The following is a 22,630-nucleotide window of genomic DNA, read 5'->3' as shown; positions in this document are numbered from 1 at the left end:
AACATCTTTGGACAAAATGTATTTGAATTGTAATTTGATTGTTTAGTTTCCATCGTGTCCATTAGACTTTATGGGGAGGGCGGGGTTTATGACCTATACTGGGACCAACCACCGATCGAGACGCTTTGGCTTCACTTTTTTTTTAGGACTTGTGCGGCGCGCTTGGTGTGGACAAGTAGCGCTTGGGAAATGCTAGTGTGGACAAAGCGTTTTGAAATGAAAAGTTTTGAAATGTATCCGGATTAATGTGGTCGTAGCCTCAGAGAATCAAGGAAATCTCAGAAAAGCGAATTTAACTGAATATAATTTCTACCTCCTCTTAACCCTCATGTTGGGTTTTGAACACAACACAAGGGTTAAAGAAGCAGTTTGGAATTCAATCTCATATATTTGCGTTTCTGTGAGGATGAGCTGCAGGTTTGAATGAAGAGCAATGGAAAGGATGGGAAATGACAGAACAGTGCAGTCTGCAGTGATAAGTAGCAGCCGTTTGTGACAGCATGACCTATTTTCAGCTGTCTCCTGCTCCTCGGGGTCTATGCAGGATCCTACACTCGCTTAACTCTCTACAACGTGTGCCGCAGAAAACACTGAATCTTTCAACAGGCTGAAAACATCCGTGCACAGCACAGACCAAACCAATTACAGCGATTACAAGCCTAGACAGCCATAATATTAACACAACACTTGAGGATTTCACTCAATTACTGGGTTTACTGCATGCGACACTTGTCTTAATGGAAGATAAGCAGCGCAGCACTCTCAAACAGTTCGCTTCAGGTCATGCATAACCATTTAGAAGGGTTTAGAAATGGCATTTTTTCCATGCACATTTCTACACTTCATACCCATTTTCTTAGGCAGCAGGTAGACGTCCTGTTTGTAGCGGCCTTCAGGAGCATTGTACAACTCTATCAGAGCCAGAGCCTGGGGAAAAAGGAGCAAGAAATCAGTCACCATGACAACAGCAAGGCTGTGACACACACACGCACACACACACATTTTAAGTGCCTGGGGTTCATACTCTCACACAACACACAGACTGAGAAACCCATTCTCTGAATGAAATATGAGTCAAATTCTCTTTTCACGCACACAAAAGCACATTATGCATTTAATAAAGTAATTTGTGTAAAATTTCACTCTTTTGCTCTCTTCTCACCTGGGTAGTAGCCGTGATGGACAGCACAAAAGTAGGAACAGTGGAGCAGCTCAGGTTTAGGAGGCGACCCTGGAAATATACATATTTATTTGGACCATTTAAGACATTAAAATGCTAACAAACATTTTAATCTTTAATTTTTTCTTCTTTATAATGCCTGTGTAAAGCACTCTGAATTACCACTGATAAAATAAATATTTAGCAGATAACATTTATATACCAGATATTTAGCAACACTAATGTCTTTTTTGTAGAGACATTTACTACAATGAAAGTAGTTGCGATTTGAAGACATTATGAAGATGTACTTAAAGTGCTCCTATTATGTTAAAGGTTCCTAAAGTCTCCTATGTATACATCCCACAGTCTTATACAATACAATTACATGCATCCAAGATCAAAAACCACTTTCATTTTCTGAATTTTCTCATTGGAGCATCAGCTCTTTCCTCAGTGTCTGAAACGGTTTGGTGAAGTATTCAGTCTCTCTAAACCCCTCCTTTCCGAGAGCCTACTCTGCTTTATAACACACTACATCAAAGGCAAAACCTGAAAACGCATAATCTCAAACCTCCGCCAGCAACACTATTCTCTTTCCATCTGGCCAGATGACGTGGTCCACCTGCGATCTCACCCGCTCCCAGGTCAATTCAGGGGTCCGCAGACTGGCCTGAAAAGTTGAAGGAAATGTGTTAAAGAATAAGGTGCACAATACAAAAACACTTACTCAGTAACCATGTGCACTGTCAAATAAAAAACATGTGAAATCTCTGAGTTAGAGCAATTTTCTCACCACGTCAATCTCAGTATTGGAGTGGCCCATGTTGCAGACGATACAGCCGTTCTTCATGCGGTCCATGTACTCTCTTACTACCACATTTTTATTGCCTATGGACATCACACACAATAAGAATGAGATGAATGTAAATGAGAAACTTGTTTAGTTGATGAAGGGAGCTATGGGAATGATATTGATCTAAAATGACTCAAAGCGCCACATAATCCTGGGAGTCTCTTGTCTTTTCTCCATAGAACAACTAAATGGACCAAGAAGTTGAACAAAGTCAAAATGCAATTATTAAAAGTAATTTTGTCCACAACACGCTGCGTACAGATTAAACTGTGATTCTACTCTTGAATTGTACAGTTCATACTATAGTACATCTTACAGGAGAAGCTTAAATGCAATCTATAATGAAAAAAAATAATAATAATAATCTATTTTGGAACACGAAAGGAGAATCTGTAAAGTATGTCCATTTTTACATGCAATTACAAAGAATGCAATGATTGCAAAAAGTAGACCATACTTTTCATTTTTGGGTAACTTATAATTTGTTTCCTAAAATATCAGTCAGACAGAATAATAATAACCATGTAAACATTTAAAGTTTACAACAATCAAAATCGGATCTAAAAATACCTGTGCAGGTGATGACGATGTCGACTTGTCGGATGACTTCGGTGAGTTTTACCAGTCTGAAGCCGTCCATGCTGTGTGATGACAAATATAAATTAGAGACTGTAGTCTTTCTAAAGAGTAAAACAATAAAGACTAACCATGAGATTAAATGCTGAATAAGAACTTTGCTGTCATTCAACACAAAACTGACCGGTGTGGCAACAGTGATAGAAACGTTTACAATGTTTAGGAAAGTACTGTACTATGATAATATGAAACGTGCGCAATAATGCTGCAGACTCACCAGGCCTGTAGAGCACAGATGGGGTCAATCTCAGTGACGTAGACGATGGAGCCCATTGCTTTGAGAGCAGCACAGCAGCCTTTTCCCACCTTACAAACACAAAGACCAACAAAGTAATTATTCAGAACAAAAGGGTTCAAAGATAATATTTATAAAGCACACATGGACCCAATGTGACACAAACAGGACATGATCAACATCTTTTGTATCTGAAAAACATTTGAATTAAGCAATCGGGTTGACTTTCCTATTAGAAATCAAAAGAAGCACATTTAGAGGTATTGTCCTCTAGTGGCCATATCTGGTATCTGTTTAATAATGCAGTAATGCAGCAGTGGAGGTGTGGCCACCAAAAATGATTGACAGAAGGAACCGAATAAGCAGACAGAACTGCAGAATGGTCAGGGTTTACATTATTGGGCAAATCGCATTTTCAATGCAAAATTTAAAAATATATTTTATAGATTTTGCAGGGCTGGACATGTCAGATACCAGGCATTGGAATAAACAGACTTAAATTATTTTCCATATAATGCCAAGAAAATCCTGAAGTTCTGAATGCAGCTCTCCAGAGGTTCTCATAGGAAACAGTTATTAGCTAGAAACAATTGCTGTTTATTTATCTCACCTCTCCATATCCACAAATCACCACCTGCTTCCCTCCAAACATCACATCTGTGGTCCTCTTTAGACTTGAACACAAAACACAAACATGCTCAGTAAAACCATACAGCACTATAATCCACATAATTCAGAACCTGCAGAACTGATACTCTGCACATTTAGTCTGCAAAAGGGCATAATAAGTGCAATGTGTGCAATGTGCTCTGATTGGTCGGCTGGACAAGTGTGTTGCGATTGGTCAAGCGTGTTTGGGAAATGTCACGACATAACCGCAAGTTTTAACACACAACTAACTCACTCAACAGACCCCACCCCTTTATTATGTGTATGCCTTGGCCAGAAATTATTAAAGAGGAATATTGTGACATTCATTCCTGGAAGAAAACTCAAGACTACAATGTAGGAGTTTCAGGGAGTTCAGAAACAGTGTGCACTGATATAGAGAAGAACTCCCTTTGGAGGGACTTTGTGCTTTGGAACTTTGCAGACCTTTTCAGGCTCAACATTACACACTAAAGTTAGTTGAAAATGCGAGAAAAAACACATAATAGGATCTCTTTAACCATAATGACTGGGAAAACTATTTTGAGTTAGATTTGGTGACTGGAGACATACCCATCCAAGATAGACTCCCGGCAGCAGTACAGGTTGTCAAATTTCTGCTTGGTCACTGAATCGTTAACATTCATCGCAGGAACACACAACTTGCCCGCTTTTGACAGCTGGTATAGCCTGGGAAAAACAAATTAATATGAGAACAGCTTAGCAAGAAAACAACACAAATCAATTCTGAAGGATCAATGATGGTAATATATAGTAATTATATAATCAATATGTAACACTACCGGTCAAAAGTCTGGAATAAATTATGATTTTTAATATTTTCATATTTCATATTTTCAGTAACATTAAGAAATATTGTTACGGTGTAAAATAACAGTTTATTTATTTTATTTTCATATATTTAGGATCAAAGAATCGTGAAAAAAGTATTACGTTTCCACCCAGATATAAAGCATTTACCACTGATAATAATAATAATAACTATTATTAATAATTGATCAATAATAATTATAATAATTGTGCAGCAAATCAGCATATATTAAATCACAGGAATAAAATACATTACTATAGCAGTGCTACAGTTCTTTGTTAATTAAATAAATGCAGCTTTAGTGTGCTTAAGATTCTTTTGGAATAAAGATAGTTTTAATGTTTTTTATATCTTGCCTCTTTAAAATATTATACTTCAAATCAACATAACATCTGCCAGTTCCACTACTTGCCACTAGATGGAGACATCGCTATTTGATATGGGAAAAACAATTGAGGTCCCCACATTGTTCATTATATGGTTACATTTTAAAGTTTTGACTTAATCCCCACCAAATGTAATTTTTTTTACAATATTTTAATGTATTTAACAAATCAAAGTCTTTTCATAAATGTAATCACCTGTGAACTCCAGTCACGCTCTCCTCTACGATGCCTTTGATCTTTTTGAACATGTTGGGATATTTCTTATAAATCCAGTGGGTCAAATCCCCTCCATCATCTAAAATCTACAAGGCATAAGCTGTTGAGAAACTGAACAGTCATAATGTTTCATAGTCCAGTTGTAGGTGTATATAGTCCAGTTACCACTTACCATGTTGGGCTGCCAACCCTCCACGTTAACACAGCGATCGATACACCACCAGAAGTCATCCTCTGATTCGCCCTTCCAGGCAAACACTGAGAAACCTGCCAGACACGACACACAGGAGTTGATCAGGACAGAAAAGTATATAATAGAATAATGTAAAGGAAATAAGAAAGGAAAAGATTTACCTCCCTCAGCCAGAGCGGCTGCTACCTCGTTTTGAGTGGAGTAGATGTTACAGGCGGCCCACCTGCACTGAGCACCCAGAGCAGAGAGGGTCTCCATCAGCACCTGCAAACACACACACACACGAAAACGCATTCATTTAATTTAAGAACAAATTAAGTCAACATGAGGTCTTCAAGTATTTGGTGTATTATTGTGTGAGTGTGTATATATGTGTGTGTGTGTGTGTGTGTGTGTGTGTGTGTGTGTGTGTGTGTGTGTAGACACTCACAGCAGTCTGTGCAGTGATGTGGGTACAACCCACAATTTTTGCTCCAGCCAATGGCTTCTCTCCCTGAGCTCTCTTCCTCAAAGCCATGAGAGCAGGCATCTCTACAGTACAAAAATACCCACAAAAGTCATTAACACATGTCTATAATATTAAAATAAACATGCTAACAACATCCTTGACTATATAGAAAGAGATTTAAACCTCGAAGACAGGCTGTGTGTGAGTGCACGATGGCGTATTTGGCATGTGGTTACAGGGGCTGAAGGGGGCGCCCTGCTGTGAACATATGGCCTCTCACCATCACAGGAAGAACATCAAAACATGCTTCGCTTGATCTCACACAAACACACACTTTGACTTCACACATAAACAAATACCAACGGCTTAATATGTTGACAGGCCTGCGGACAACGGCATTGCACAATCAGCCGTCATGCTCGTAAAAACAGTTATAGCTTGTCGGCACGTAAATATTAATGCACACAGGGCCCCTCTCACCTTGCTCTGCGATCTCGATCTCCCTGCGTCCGAAGTCGGCCTGTTTGATGTTCTTTATGCAGAAGTCTCCATTGCCCTTGGAGTTCTTCTGCTGCTTGTCGCGGGGAGATGTCTCGTCATCGGAGCTGTCCGTGTACGAGGCGGCTGAAGAAGGGAATATGTATGTAAAGGAATGTAGATTTTATGTCCCCTCCAAAACTGTACTCCGCGTTATCAATGTAATCCTTCTAAAGCGCCCTGCCTGAGAAGCCGCACAGGAATGCCTTTGTTCCCATGACTCACTACATTCGACCCTGAACGTGTGGTAAAAACCCATTTTACGTACAGTAGCCCACCTGACTGAGGTTTAACAGGGCATGAACATGTGAGTCTATAGTGCATTTTGGTGCTTGTACAATGTCATACCTGAGCTGTAACTGTCTGTAGAAGACTGTGAGATGGAGCGAGACAAGGACCTGCGGCCGATCTTGGTGGGACGTTTGTTGAACTCCTGCTTCTGGTCTGCGAACTGGATCTGTCATGACAAAAAAGGGTGAAGATCAGGACAAAAGAGAGACAAGTTCAGGGTGAGAGATCTAAAAGCTAGTGAATTGTAAAAAAAAAAAAAAACTACTGAATTGTTCCCCCAAATGAAACGATTAAAAATAATATCTCTAACAATAATTACTTGCAGATAAAAAAACTTTATGTATATATTGAATTTTCTTATATAGACTTATAAATAAATAATTAACTTAAACCATTTAAATAAACCATTGTCTTCAGCCTCACATGATCCTTAAGAAATCATTGTAATGCTGATTTGCTGCTCAAGAAACATTTCTGATTACCGGTATTATCATTGTTGTCCAAAACAGTTGTGCTGCTTAATATTTTTGTCCTTACTGTCACTTTTGAACAATTTAATGCATGCATGCTAAATAAAAAAACTGTAGTCTCTGTATATTTTTTAAAACAAAAACAAAATATTAAAATATGCTTCAACAAGAAGAACAACAAAAACAACAACTTTAACTAGTGCATACTTGCTGAGGTTGGATTTCACCCCCCGATTGATCTTTGAACTGTTTTCCGAGCTGTAATACTCTGGATAATGCTTAACAGTGTGCCTATTACCACAGGAAGTGTCAAATTATTATGTAAACAATGGCCACTCTTAACACAATGCTACAATTCACATATTAAGCGGAATACTGGGAATTAGCATTTCCTCGCAAAGTGAAAAGTAAATCGTTTAAATCAAGATCCAGTCCTAATCTTTAACACAACTTGACCTGCCAGGTAGGCACTTCACTTCCCCCCACAGTTAGGCAGTGATAATTTCATTACCATAACCCCGACAACTGCACCAGCATCCTTCATCAGTGTGGTCTGCCACCACTAAGCTACTCTCAATGAAAGTCTGGAAAGGCAGAGGAAACCATTGAGAGCTCATCGTAGACGTGTAGATCAACTGCACTACTATTAATGGCCCGGCAGCTGTTGCCTGCAGAGAGGAAAGCGCTGCATTAACCACGAGAGGATTACAGCGTGGTGCATCATCTCATGTTGACTTTATTATCGGACTCAACGGCAAGCCTCAAATCCCCCCGCTCCATCAAGAGATTTTTAAAAGCACGACTATTACGCAACCCTGTGCCATATCGGTGTTCAATCATCCATGTACTGAGTGATCGCAGTGATTAATCTTCAGAAAACAGTGCTGTTTCCAGGATGGACGGATGGCTTTTAGACCATGATTAAAACAGTTATGCGGACAAGTGTGAGGCTTTGACTCACAAACCTTGATTCACACAAACACATCGTTGTGCCCGAAAGCACTTGTCACTCGCAGGGGTTCTGCAACAATAGCCCTACAGAGAAACAAACACCCACAGACTCTGTGAAGTTCAATTTGGCACCTGTTTATCTCTTATTGCTTGGCACAAATGGCCAAAGGACTGTACTGGAAGGACTCTCACAAATCACATACTCCCAGGAAAAACATGATGCTAATCTGATAAGAAAAAGCTCAGGATGCTCGGATTCACTGAGGAATATGTGGCAAAACCAGGATACACGCATCCTAAACCACACCTCTGTTCCAAAACTTGATGAGCATCATATGTCTTCATGAGACAGCAAGACTTCAGACTCAACTCACAATTATCACCAATACAGTTTGATTTTGCTAAACTAACAGCGTGATATTCTAATAAGCAAAAACAAAAAAAACACTGCACACACAAACATTGGGCAAAATAACACCATAAGCTCTGCTATTGAAGATACTGAGGCATTTTCAGACCTGTAGATTGTTTGCTTTGTTCCGAAACAAGGACTTAAATTGCTAGAATGTTGTATTTTCGTCTTGGTTCGGTAGCTTAAAAGCATACCAGAACGAAACAAATATAGCTTTCATTCCCACTCTAAATGATAAAATTAATGTAGCCTATACATGTTATAATACGAGTGGGAATGACTCCTTTGTCAGGGCAGCATTCTTGCAAATGCACTAGCTTCAAATACATTTTAAGATGAAAAGGTGCTCTTTGGTTTATTAACTGCAGTAAGTGCACATCCAGAGAATCACACACTGCTGCTTTTTCCGCAACACATTTTCCATTATGAATTATGATACCGCTTCGTTCGTTGGGTCAGAATGTTTTCTCACCACAACTGAACCGCTCCGAGTTCCTTTTCAATTGGGCCAAGACCAGCTCGTTCAAGCGATCTCGGACCGATTATTTTGGTACAGATGTGAGCTTGATTGCTGTGTTCATATATGCCTAAACCAGGGGTCTCTATACCTACACATGGAGGGCCATCTTTCACCACAATTTATTTCTAGCCCCAATTTAACACACCTGTATCAGCTAATCAAGGTCTTCGGGATCATTCGAAACTTCCAGGGAGGTGTGTTGGAGCTAAACTCAGCAGGAAAGTGGCCTTCCAGTAGCAGGATTGGACACCCCTGACCTAAACAAACCAACTAAGAGAGAAAATGCACCATGTTCTGCAACAAACGAGCCAGGTGTGAAAGCGGCCTGAACTTGCATTTGCACTGGAAAGTCTAACAAGGTTCAATGATGCTGAGAAGAGATTGGACCCCCCTGTCACTTTCAAAAGAAGACAAACACTGCCCCCCTGCTAATCCACGCTGAGCACACAGATGGCTCGGGACTATTTTCATTCCAGAAGGTTAAGCTTACAGCCCCCAGGAAAGCCTGAAGACCAGCCTCACTTTCTCACCTCTTACCTTTCTAACTGAGGGCTCAAAGATCTCACCATCCTTCTTTTTCTTCAGCATGACCGTGAGGGAAGCGAAGAGCGATAGGAAGAAACAGTGCTAAAAGGGAAGGGACTGGCACAGAGGAAGTGGACTTTTATACCAGCTTTACGCGTGGCCAGTCTAAACTGATTCCATGGCCTGTGCAGCACAATGCGAGACTGTTTCCCTTTGGGGGGGGTTGTGCATCTCTCTTTTAATTGTTATTTGTTTAGAGGCTGGAACGATTCTGTTCAGAGTTGGCAAAATGTGCGTGTGTGTGTTTGTGGAGACACTGTTAGAGGTGGTGGTTTAGGAGGCGATTAAAGCGTCTAATGCTCAAGATAATGAAACATGCCAAGGACACATACACTCACACACCACTGGCTTTGACAAAGGGCTCTTTGTGTTTTCCTGTTCACAAAATATATGACCAGGAGGAAACAGATCAGATGTACTGGAGGGACAATTACTCAGGCATGTTCTTGAGTTCTTCAACTTCAACTTTATGGCTAACGTCAGCGTCATGGTCAAAAGTTTAGCTCGTTGATTATCAACTCTCACAAACCTCTAACAAATAAAATATGCCAAGATTTTACACTTCAACATTGTAAAGCAGACAAATTGCTGATGTTTTATGATGATCCATTTATGAAAACAGAGGCAATAGAAGGCTTAGATGAGCTGAAGGTCGTTCTGTAATCTGGTGTGTTCGACCATACACCAAATATATTATTGCACACCGCAGCAACGCCCAGACTGTCCTTTTGCTTTTCTATAGAAATAAAAACCATTTAGTTCAGTTGGACGAAACCATCTGCTCTGCATCTTTCAGTCACAAGAAAATGTCCTCACCATGACACTTGTCTCACTCTTCCTTTGTGAACTGAAGTATTAGAAGTGTGGTTTGAAAACATCTTCCCAGTATGACTTCATAGCTTTCCCACAGACCTGGATCACACATTGCTTTATCTAGGGAGTTTAGAAAGTCAAATATTTGAGAACAATTATCAGTCTTTTGTGGGTTGGTGCACCCTAGCAATGAAAAAAGTTCACACACAACAGAATGGACTAAATACACTTAAAGCCTTAATCAAGCTTAAACAGTAGTGTTTTACACTAGCAAGGTCATGGGTTCGATTCCCAGGGAAAGAAAGAGGTGATCAAATGTGTACCTTGAATGCAATTTAATAGTACACAATGTAATTTATAATGTTCAAAATTAACAGTCAATACATCATCAATCCTACTTCAAAAACACATTTTTATCTACCTGATTTAATATGGCAAGCCTATTATAAGCGTTTATATTATAGACCTAGCGGGATGGCTTTCGTGAGAAATTGCACACGTCACTCGCACATGCATATCTTGTCATATACGTAAATAGAGAAAAGTTGCTCCGGACAGTTTTATGCGCGTATGGTGTGGGAGTGACTAACGAATTGCATACTGTTCCACAAAGCTGGCGAACGACATTTTTTTCGTTCTTTCTTTGTTGATGACGAACACAAACTTTTTTCTAAGAGCAACAGAGTCGCACGATAACTACGCCATTGTGATGGCACGTGCACAATCACTACAACACACCCCTTACAGCATTGGTCTAGCCTTTTGTTCACACAGGGCGCGTTCCGGGACTGATCCTGGCAATGTTACTAGGTCCCCATTCCGGCATCAATCCCGGGACGTGTTTGAGTTCACACAGAAGGCACTCTAGCAATTTTACAGCAATTTCCCGGGATCAGCGCGCTGTGTGAAAGGGGCTATAGTGTACCTTTAAGTCGCTTTGGATGAAAGAGCATACCAAATGCATAAATGTCCATAATGTACATTATTTTAAGTCCAGAAAAACACTACAGGTAAGCAAATACAGATGCTAATACTTGGTCAATGTGCGGTCCTGTTGTACAAACTTAAGTATTTGTGTCAATGTTAACTAACCTAAAAAGATTAGTAATATAGTTGACCTGAAAGAAAAGGTGTCCATAAAGATGGTTTATGTTTATGCTTGGTGCAGCGCCTCATGTCACAACTTGCATTGCATTATACTGCAGTCTTAGCAGACACAGTTCTGCTTAGGACGTTGAAGTGTACAGATAAACTTAGTGGTTGCAGAGAATGATCTGCTTTTGCATTAGGCTCGTCCCTAATATGACACTGCCTGTGGTCTAAGTTCACTGTAAGGGCAGCTAGTTTATTTAGAGAACAAAATAAATGGAAATAAAAAGTCCTTGGGTAAGGGTTTCATGAATATCTAAGAAAAGCTACATTTATGACATAGGAAAAGGTCATTAATCCTCATAAAAAAAGAGACTAGGATAATCAGATCCTCTGAAACAAAGCATTTTGTGCCATTATGACCTTTTAAAATGATGCTGAATATTTTGCCAAACATTTTGTTTAGTATTTTAATCTGTCAGAGTAATGTGAATGGGTTCAAAAAGCTCCATTTCTGAGAATGACACAAAGGTTGTATGTTACCGGAGGAGAGATTCAGGCCACATGAGCAGCACTTCCATGAAAAAAAGATCACTTACGTAAGAAAGAGAAAGAACTAGAGGAAAAAGAGAGACATTCATATCTAGAGTTGGGGTACTCGAACTCGGACTCGGACTCGAGTCCGGTCTCGAGTCCAATTTTGAATGGACTCGGACTTGTCATGCACTCGAATGAATTTGTACTCGGACTTGACACGGACTCGGGACATTTTAGACTCGGAAAAATGTCCGAGTCCAGTCGAGTCCGGGCACTGGATGACACAAAACTAAATTTTGTGAATTTTTTTTTATTCAAAAACGAAACGAAACAACGTTGTTTCAGCGTTGAGCATTGTAGCCAATCACAGTTAAGTGCATAAACACAGTGGCAAATCAGAGGCGTTTTAGAGTCCGCATGCGAATAATTCGCTCAAAATGTATGTTCAGAATCAGCACGAGCTTTATCCTTTCGCAAATCCCCTCATAAACAACAAAGTCTCTCTAGACGCAATATAAATTAAGATATTCACTGTGCAGTGCGGACAACTTCAGTCAGTGTTTATGACAAGAGTTTTAGGGAGAGTGCCGAACGCGGTAAGTGATGGCTTAAAGGGAGCGCTGTTGACAATCTAAATTGTTTTGTTTTTCATACTTCTAGAGGACCAGTGGTTACGTTCACACTGTAAATTATAAATAGTGATAACTGCATTTAAATCTGGGATTGAATCCACTTAATTTTTGTCCTTTGAGTCATGAAATTGCGATGATTTGACACATAGCAACATAAGAACGTGATAACCATAGCAACATTTTGGCGTCTAATAATGTTATCATTTTTGTTGCATTTATACTTTAGTCATAAGTTTACATACTCCTTGCAGAATCTCCAAAATGTTATTTTTATGTTTTTTAATAAGACGGATCATACACATTGTTTCTATTTAGTACTGCCCTGAAAAAGCTTTTTCACATAACAGATGTTTAATAGCCTAAATAAAATACAAACACAAAATAAAGACAAATTACATAGGCTCGATTTTAATATTGTGTCATTACCTGAATGATCCACAACTTTTTTTTTTTTTAATGGTTGAGGAAAAATCCTCCAGCTCCTGCACATTCTTTGCTTTTCCAGCATCTTCTGCATATTTGACTCCTTACTAGCAGTGACTATGATTGTAAGATCCATACTTTCACACTGGTGACAACTGAGGGACTCATACACAACTATTACAAACCCTGCAAACATTTAGTGATGCACAAGAAGGAAGCATCCGTTAAGAGCCAAGAGGTGTAAACTTTTGAACTGGATCATTGGTGTAAATTGGTCTTATTTGTTTAAAAATGCATTCATTAATTTAGTCCAACCCTTCAGAGGTTAAATAAGATATTAGCATGTACAACACAATAAGAAAAATTTAAACATCATCATCTTGCTCAAAAGTTTACCCCTGGCTCTTAATGCATCACGTTGCATTATTAAGCATTACCTTGCAGATTCTAAAAGATGTACAATAGGTAAACGTATGACTGTAACTATACATTGCAATCATTTTGTAAGGTTTAAAATATTAATTTAAGAGCTCAGTGTTGAGACCTTTCGCCGGGATTTGATTGACAGGTGATCTGACCAATTATAATGCAGATACACGCCATTTTTGTTCGACAAACAAACCAAATCAGTTAGTAGATTAAAGGCAGTGGACTTGAACTTGAAAAATAGTGTGTATTGATTTCTTTTTTAGAAATTTGTGCTATAACTAGAAGAGATTATCAGTTCACGTGCTGCTTGAACTGAGGCCTACACATTAAAGCACCACAAAACAGTATTTATCGTTTGAATTTCATAAAAATTTAAAAAATTGAAAGCTGAGACTTTATTTCAAACCAAAAGTACCCTGCTCTGTCTTGTCTGTTGGCACATTGTTAGTGTCCTCTTTGCTCCGACCGAGAACATGTGGAGTGAGAGAGGAATGGCTTGTCGGACGTAGCAACAGTAACCAAGAGGGGCGGGTCTTTGTGAAAGGTCAATTTCAAATCATTTAAATCTTTGTGGACTCGGCCGGACTCGACTCGGACTCGGATGTTAAGGACTCGGACTCAAGTCCGACTCGACCCTCTTTGGACTCGGACTTGGACTTGTACTCGGTTGTTAAGGACTTGGACTCGACTCGGACTCGACAAAGGTGGACTCGGACCCAACACTATTCATATCACACTAGCGGTACGTTTCAGTGACACTGCTGAGAGCTGATGATTAAAGATCAGAGTGGGGAAAACGGTCAGGTTTCTTGTGAATGGATGTCCAAATGTTCACAGTCCAGCTCTAGCATGGTTTTTCACGATGAGAGCTTCCGCAATGAACGCAAACACAGCCGTGCTGCAGGGTGCTGATGACTTCATCATTCATTTATTAAAATGCTGAATTACTTACTCGAAGACAATCATTAGACTCTGGCTCTGTTCTAAACCCCAGATGAACATCCATCAGAAGAAAATGTAAACATTACTAAAAAGACTTTAGACTAAGACCCATGAGGGAGACGAGGTAGACACATTCCCATTTATACCTGGTGTTTTAATCAGTCGCTTTTTCCGACACTTCTGTCCTGATTTCTTTGAGGGGAAGGTCTATGGACGGGTGAATGACGGAGATGACAGAAAGACAAGATGAGAGCATCAGCTTTCGTTTCTTCTCTGATAGCCGTAAGACCATGCCGAACACTGTGTGTGTGTGTTACAAATCAGGAATGGTGAGAACATTGTGCTTGGTATGCCTTTCCTCTTCAAACCCTACTTAGGTCTGCAGCCGACAAAGTTTTAGATCCAGTTTACACCTGTATTTAAAAGAACCATTTTCTTTTTTAATATAATTTAAAAATGTAACTGATTCCTGTGATGCAAAGCTGAATTTTCAGCATCATTACTCCAGTCTTCAGTGTCACATGATCCTTCAGAAAACATTTTATTATGCTGATTTGCTGCTCAAGAATAATTTCTTATTATCAATAGCCTATACTGACAGTTGTGCTGCAAAATATTTTTGTGAAAACCATGAAAATATATGCATTTGATTAATACAAAAGTTCAAAAGAACAGCATTTAATTGTAATGGAAATATTTTAAATAAATTACATAAATGACTAGTACTGTCATGTTTGATCAATTTATTGTATGCACGCTTGATGAATAAAACTATTAAATTCTCTCAAATAAATAAATACATATATATACAGTATATATACACACACTTACTGACCCCAAATCGACTGACCCTGTGGCACTATATAAAGTAAAAAAATCTAAAGCATGTAGCAGATACCAAACACTAACGGTCTAATCGTCTCCCCAACATCCGCTTTATCTTACGGCTCTATACATTATAGATGTGTGCTAATTTTGAAGCAAATAAAAACTGAATAATGAATGCAAAGCGACATGCAATTTTCAGTTCCAGTCCTTGAATAAGTCTGGACGCAGAAAAGGAGCCAAAATAGAAGCTGGCTCATCCATGACCCTGCAGTGACTCTTTTAGATTCCAGTCTCAATGATGAAAGTCATGGCTGGTGTGAAGGGGAATTGTTTATTTAGACTGCTGTGGTACAAGTTGGTAATTGCACTGGTATAATGGTGGCACTTGGCACTGAAAAGAAGAATTTTGCAATGCTTTTATTTACTTAGCAACATAGACGGTATTGTTACAGGCACAACTATTGAGAGGAGAATAAGACTTGAGTTTAGGACTACATTGGTGTAGTAGATCTCCTAGACTCAGAACACAAAACTCTCTGCAGGGCAGAGCTGTATGGAAGTAAAATAATGACAAATGTTTTTGAAATAAAAAAGCCTGTTGAATTGCACTACTTGAAAAAAATATGCATTGCATTAACCATGCTTGTATTTTAATGCATTGTATTTTTAGGCCTCGCATTTTTATGGGCTGAAATTCAACATGGTTGTATATTTAAGCTGTGAATATTACAATTCAAAACATTTCAAACACATTTTCATTCATAAAAATTCAATAATCCATTTTCACCTTTCATATTTCACTTCCAAAATATTCAAACTGTTTAAAAATACAACCTATAATATTCAACGGGCAATTTTCGGTCCACTTTATTTCGCTTTACAAATTCGCTTCCACAAATTCAGTGGTTCAAATTCGACAGTAAATTCAACAGTGACCTCCAGGAACTGCAGGAAAAGCAGTAGATTACCGAGCATAATCTCCATCTGCTGTTAATCAACCTCACCAGCAGGGGGTGCAAGCGCGTGTTGTTGACGAAGACCAGAGCAACAGTTAGAGCAAGCCATTCATTCATAAAACTGATTTTTAGAAATGTAAGTGTATTTGTGATTATTATGAGGGCTGTTTTCATGTTTAATTCAGTGTCTTCACGGTCCCTGTGTAGCCTACATCTTTCTCTACCGTGAACAAGATTACAATGTTATTCCCCCGATGCTGATGTACAGAACAAATGTTACATTTGAGGTAGACATATATTTCTCTTGGTTGTTTTGCCTTAACTTTATATCGCGACGATGTGCTGCAGTACTGGGGTTTCCCTCAATAATTCAGGATTGCTGGACATATAAAACGCTTAACGTATACTAATGGACTATTGATATAGTGATATAAAAGACCAAACTCGCACTTTATTGAGAAGGCTGTACTATATGGCTACAGGCAAGCAGACTCAGAATATGAACTTAACACAAAGTTTCACGCGTTTCCCGGTCATACTGGTTATAAAGTTGGCATCTATGGTTGGCATGACATTCGCACATTTAGGGGCCGTCTCTAAAGTTTCATACGACATTGGTATACACGTTTCTAACTTCAATAGCATTGGAAGAGAATGACTTGCAGTCATAACAACAACTGTAAGTGTTCATGTAGGTGTCAGGCATGATGCACACCTTTTACATTTTTTATATTTATTCATAAATAGAAGTTTGCTATTGAAGTTAGAAACGTGTATACCAATGTCGTATGTAACTTTAGAGACGGTCCCTAAATGTGCGAATGTCCAACGTCAAGCCAACTTTATAGCCATTGGCCAGTAAGTTATGTAACTGGGAAACGCTTAGCGTGAAACTTGCTTGCGCGTTAAGTTCATATTCTGAGTCCATCTACTTGCCTGTAGCCATATAGTACAGCCTTGTCAATAAGGTGCGAGTTTGGTCTTTTATATCACTGTATTAGTCCATTAGTATACGTTAAGCGTTTTATATGTCCAGCAATCCTGAATTATTGAGGGAAACCCCAGTACTGCAGCACATCGTCGCGATATAAAGTTAAGGCAAAACAACCAAGAGAAATATATGTCTACCTCAAATGTAACATTTGTTCTGTACATCAGCATCGGGGGAATAACATTGTAATCTTGTTCACGGTAGAGAAAGATGTAGGCTACACAGGGACCGTGAAGACACTGAATTAAACATGAAAACAGCCCTCATAATAATCACAAATACACTTACATTTCTAAAAATCAGTTTTATGAATGAATGGCTTGCTCTAACTGTTGCTCTGGTCTTCGTCAACAACACGCGCTTGCACCCCCTGCTGGTGAGGTTGATTAACAGCAGATGGAGATTATGCTCGGTAATCTACTGCTTTTCCTGCAGTTCCTGGAGGTCACTGTTGAATTTACTGTCGAATTTGAACCACTGAATTTGTGGAAGCGAATTTGTAAAGCGAAATAAAGTGGACCGAAAATTCCCTGTTGAATATTATAGGTTGTATTTTTAAACAGTTTGAATATTTTGGAAGTGAAATATGAAAGGTGAAAATGGATTATTGAATTTTTATGAATGAAAATGTGTTTGAAATGTTTTGAATTGTAATATTCACAGCTTAAATATACAACCATGTTGAATTTCAGCCCATAAAAATGCGAGGCCTAAAAATACAATGCATTAAAATACAAGCATGGTTAATGCAATGCATATTTTTTTCAAGTAGTGCAATTCAACAGGCTTTTTTATTTCAAAAACATTTGTCATTATTTTACTTCCATAGAGCTGCAAACAACGGTTTAAAAAAAAAAAACTATAGTCATGCCGAGTTCAGAGACAATAAACAAGGACACTTGTAATGGAAATTTCATGAGATATGATAGTCTAGAATTCACTCCAGGACAAAAGGTTGCACATGCACACACATTCTTACATAATCACAGTACGGAACAAGGACGTTTATCACCAGGAATGTCAGGACCGATGGACTTGTTCTGTGCAGAATGCATTCCAACAGGAGAGAAGAAAAAGAGTGGAGAATAATTGTACAGGATAAGATAAACATTTTCTCCAGAAGGCAACCATATGACCAATGAACCATACAAAACCATAACACATGAACCATACAAAAACTGCAGTGCTCTCTGACTACGTCAAACGGAAGAAAAATGTAACGCATACTTGTAGCCAACCAGACATTCTTTGCTCCTGAGCATACAATAATGGTGTCACTTGAGTGTCAAAAATCGAAAATTGATTGAAAGCTTTTCGTGCAGAAGAGAGCAATGAGTTATAGCTCTCTGGATGGGGAAAAATCATCTTTTTTCTCACCCCCTGAGCTTTTCATTACAGGGCGACAGCAACGTCAGCCTGTGGTCCGGAACATCTCTGGAGAATCATTACATTTGTTCTCTGTGGAAAGATGTGCGTGCAGAAATTCAAAAGTATTTTTTTTGTCATTCGTTTTGTCGAGTGCTGCAGCCTGAAGAATATAACTCATAACAAAATAGAACATAATAGTTAATAACATAATTTAACATGCATGAACTGAAATTTTTTACAAAATACATTTTAAAACATTATAACATAACATGCATGAACTGAAAGATGTGTACCTAAATGCATTTTAAATTGCTTTTCAAAAAACATTTTTTTTGGCAACATTATATAGGCCTACTCCATCTCGGATTTAGACGAGTAGCAAAAAACTGTATTACTGTTTGGTTAAAAAATGTATTAAATAAAAATAATTAATTTTAGTACAAACATATGTCGATAAATATGTGTTAACTAACATTTGTTGCGGTCATGCACTACTGCATCATAAAAACTAAGATCTTAAGAACTTAAGTCACTTGTTCTTTGTATATGCTTCAATTGTTTAAAGCTTAATACCTTTGCTGTGACAAACACGGATATGCGACTGCTTTCTCACTTCATACAGTCTTCATCCTCACATGTTCACTCCTAACCAACAAACTTTACAAGCCATTTAAGTGACTCCCATAGCAACTACACTTCACAGTCATAACAGACAGGGTTTAGAGTATGAAGGATATCGTGGGTAATGTGATACAACAAGGCAGCCCGCTCTGACTAATGACGCCACCAGAAATGAGAGAGCCTTATGCAACAGACACCGAGGATCATCTCAGGGCACTTAACCTGAGAAGAGCTTTTGCGACGACCATTCACATGACTCAAATAGTAAATCAGACAAATTAGCTACAGGCAAAAGTCTAAATTGATATGTACGGCCACTTGAGAAAGTTCTTCCAACTAAATGCTTTAATGTAAAGAGGACCTATTATGCATTGTTTACATGTTCAACTTTCTTTAGTGTGTAATGTTACTGTGAGCATGAAAAAGGTCTGTAAAGTTACAAAGCACAAAGTCACCCCAAAGAGAGCTATTCTCTACATCAGTACACACGTTTTTGCAGTTAAAAACTTGAGATGCCGGTCAGTGGAAAGAAAAAAGAGCAGGTCTAGAATTTTTTTTTTTTTTAAGTTTAACTTTTATCTTGAGTGCCGCGTTTATAGAATGCCGTGTCATGCGCTAGACTCTGCAAAAGACGTGAGATGCAAGCACAACGGTTAAAGACGTCCATGACGTAGCGTGCGTTTAAATTGAAAAACAGTGGAAAAGTAGTGCATTAGAATGGAAAAATGTGTTCTGTGTTAACGGCCCCTTATGGCGCTTTTCCATTACCAGTACCAGCTCAACTCGACTCGTCTCGCTTTTCGCTCCGTTTTCCATTGCAGATAGTACCTCCACAATAGTACCTGGTTGTCATAGTGACGCCGTAGGAAACTGCCGTGACGTAATCTTCTACACGACACACACCCGCTATCCACACACACACACAGAACAATGGAGGAAATCGAGTGTATGCTGTTTTACATAGTATTAGTAATGAGTTTATCACGCAATCTCTGGCCAAACTATTTAAAAAAGGCGAGGTTATTCAGGATACTCCATCTGGCGCGCGCAATGATGACGCAGTGAATAGTGATTCTCTCTGACCAATCAGCAGTCTGCCGTGTTTTCACGTCACATTTTAGTATCGCCTCAGCTCGCTCAACTTTTACACAGTGGAAAACCAAACAAAGGCGAGTCGGGCCGATTTAAAGGCATTGGCTTAACAGAAGGTACACAGAGACTATTCATAATTCGAGAACACATTTCAAAGAGATGACCCAACACTAGCAATCGTGTGGAAGACTGGAAGGTGTGACAGGTAATTTGCTTCCTGCTCGGATGACGAACCACATTGTGGGACATGTGCACTCAAGTGTTCGGCATCCGACAGGTAATGTACCTGACAGATTTGATTACCATTTCTTGAAATTCAGCCCTTCCTTTTTTCTTCGAATCCTTCAGCCACAAAATAATAGGATTGTATTCTTACAAGGGCAATATATCACTGGGCTTGGCAAGGAGTTTGACCTTTTCTTACAATGAAGTGTTGAAAAGCACTCAAGCTGTGTAAACCATCTAAACTTTATGTGGATTTTTCCACTCTGAAGAACAGAGGTTAGCCTTAGTGAGAGGGTCTGTTCGAACTTTGCCAGTATTGGTAAACACAAGTCAATCTAAAGGATTGCAATGGAAATTCAGTTACTTCTCTACATAGGTCTACCTCTTCATAAAGTTGTTTCTTGGTCTCTACCTCCTGTATAGTTTATGGCTAAAAACATGGTTTCATCACATCAAAAAATGAAGAGGGTTCTAATAAATGCCTCTATACTCTTGTTCTGTGAATGCATAAAAGCAATCCACCTACGCAAGGAGTTCAGCTGCAAAAGGTTAGGGGGCGGTCAGATACCCCATGGCCAAATTCAGATGCGTTCTGGAGGAGCCACTCGATACCACGTCCTGCTATTAACAAAGATTTCTGAGACAAGTGCCTCTGGATATGGAGATTCGACTGTACTAGAGGAGGAAAAATAGGAAATGCAGAAATGTCAATACCAGCCTACATGATGTGTTGTTCTCATGCCCTCTACTATATAGTAGGTTCTTAAAAGACCTGCTGTGAAAGTTGTGGTTGCAATTGTGAACACAAAAATGCAGTGAACACACCCTCACAGACATGCTGGGGTAATAAAAACCCTATAATGTGTGGAACAGAAACAGATTTTCTCAACTCCTTTAAAACCAAAGCAATGAAAATGACCTATTAATTGTCATTAAAGTGAAATATACAAGCTTAATAAAAATGCTAATTTTAGAAGAAAATTTCAGATGGCACTTAGAGGCTTTTGCATCTGAAGTCTTCATATATATATATATATATATATATATATATATATATATATATATATATATATATATATATATAGTCAAAATCTGCTAATGGAACAACAGTTTTGAAACTTTTTTTTTTTTTTTTACAGGATTTGCATTTTCATGGGTTTAAATAAAAGATTTTTGTTATAAGAGACAATAAGTCAACAGATTTTCGACAGCTGAATGTAACGTTTTTGACAAGCCAAATAACGTAATGAACTTCCATAAAATAATGAACTATGAATAAAGCATTTAGAAAGTCTCCAGGACATTTAATAATTACCCAAAAATCAAACATAGTTCACCCCTCACGCATGTTATTACATTTGTGAAAAACTTAGGCTGGCTGTCGGTTGGAATATTAAAACTAAAAACATGGGCATAACACACTCATGGGTATCAATCACTTCACAGAATGAATAATTACCTTAGGATCCATCTGTTTTCAAATACACATCATTCTAAAATCACAACATTGATGTCTGTCAAAAAATAATCTGCACAATACACGGTAGTATTTACAAAAAGCAGAGGTCCAGCAAATCACGCATTTCCTGGGAAACCCACCCACACAACTAGATGTTTTGATAACATCATCGCTTTCCGAGAAGAGGAAGAAAATTAACGCCTGGGTGGCTTCATATATGTAAACATATACATTTTATAAAACAATTTATGAACATTCCCTAATGTATATGCTATGGTATTACAAACTGATGTGTAAATTAGACTGTCTACAGGAACACCAAAGTAGATCATATCAAAAGCACAGGTTGTCCACTTGAAGGGCTTGTATTCAGGCACAGCCGACATAGATGATCCTTTGGACTTTAATTGAAGCAGTCGCTCTCTCTGAGTGTTCTCCCACCAGTATGAACCTGTTCCTGCAACCCCACTCTGGAAATTTCCCTGTTTCACGGGCAGTGACGAGCGGCAATGATTGTCTAGGTCCTTGGATAAAAGGCTTCTATTTATGTGCCAGATGGTGTTCTTCTGACTAACCACAAACAGAGAGAGTAAGTGCGATGTTCTCTCCGTTCTCTTCATATTTGGGTTAAACGCAGACTGTCAACATGTTCTTTTCACAGTGAAAATAGAAAATCATCCTGCATAATATTCTGAAATTACAAAAAAAACAGATTCACTGCTGTGGGCTCTAGAGGCAAGGAAAGGGGCAGATCTAAAATTAAGTTTCATTACCAAGTAATTGTAGCATCCAGTTTATTAGCCAGCCTTAAATCATGTTTAGCTGTAGAAGAAATCTAAATCGTAAACAT

The 22,630-nt window shown here is 38.7% G+C and overlaps 1 protein-coding gene across 3 annotated transcripts in view; it reads right to left on the bottom strand.

Annotated features, from left to right (window-relative positions):
- Positions 1–22,630, bottom strand: part of ahcyl2b (adenosylhomocysteinase like 2b) — a gene marked incomplete at its 5' end in the record, with an annotated part of 35,033 nt that overhangs the window by 3,227 nt on the left and 9,176 nt on the right. For all 3 annotated transcript variants that reach the window (XM_079624293.1, XM_079624295.1, XM_079624294.1), the window contains 14 exons: positions 849–927; positions 1,163–1,231; positions 1,734–1,832; positions 1,956–2,050; positions 2,586–2,656; positions 2,869–2,957; positions 3,497–3,560; positions 4,108–4,224; positions 4,948–5,054; positions 5,141–5,235; positions 5,323–5,425; positions 5,592–5,692; positions 6,090–6,233; positions 6,495–6,603. In XM_079624293.1, the coding sequence (XP_079480419.1) occupies positions 849–927; positions 1,163–1,231; positions 1,734–1,832; positions 1,956–2,050; positions 2,586–2,656; positions 2,869–2,957; positions 3,497–3,560; positions 4,108–4,224; positions 4,948–5,054; positions 5,141–5,235; positions 5,323–5,425; positions 5,592–5,692; positions 6,090–6,233; positions 6,495–6,603 (1,342 nt within the window). The remainder of the gene's footprint in view (positions 1–848; positions 928–1,162; positions 1,232–1,733; positions 1,833–1,955; positions 2,051–2,585; positions 2,657–2,868; positions 2,958–3,496; positions 3,561–4,107; positions 4,225–4,947; positions 5,055–5,140; positions 5,236–5,322; positions 5,426–5,591; positions 5,693–6,089; positions 6,234–6,494; positions 6,604–22,630) is intronic.

The sequence above is a fragment of the Phoxinus phoxinus genome (genome assembly GCF_949152265.1).
Source record: "Phoxinus phoxinus genome assembly, chromosome: 9".
NCBI classification, from domain to species: Eukaryota; Metazoa; Chordata; class Actinopteri; order Cypriniformes; family Leuciscidae; genus Phoxinus; species Phoxinus phoxinus.
The sequence above is the reverse complement of the archived record's forward strand: the minus strand, read 5'-3'. Positions and strand labels throughout refer to the sequence as shown.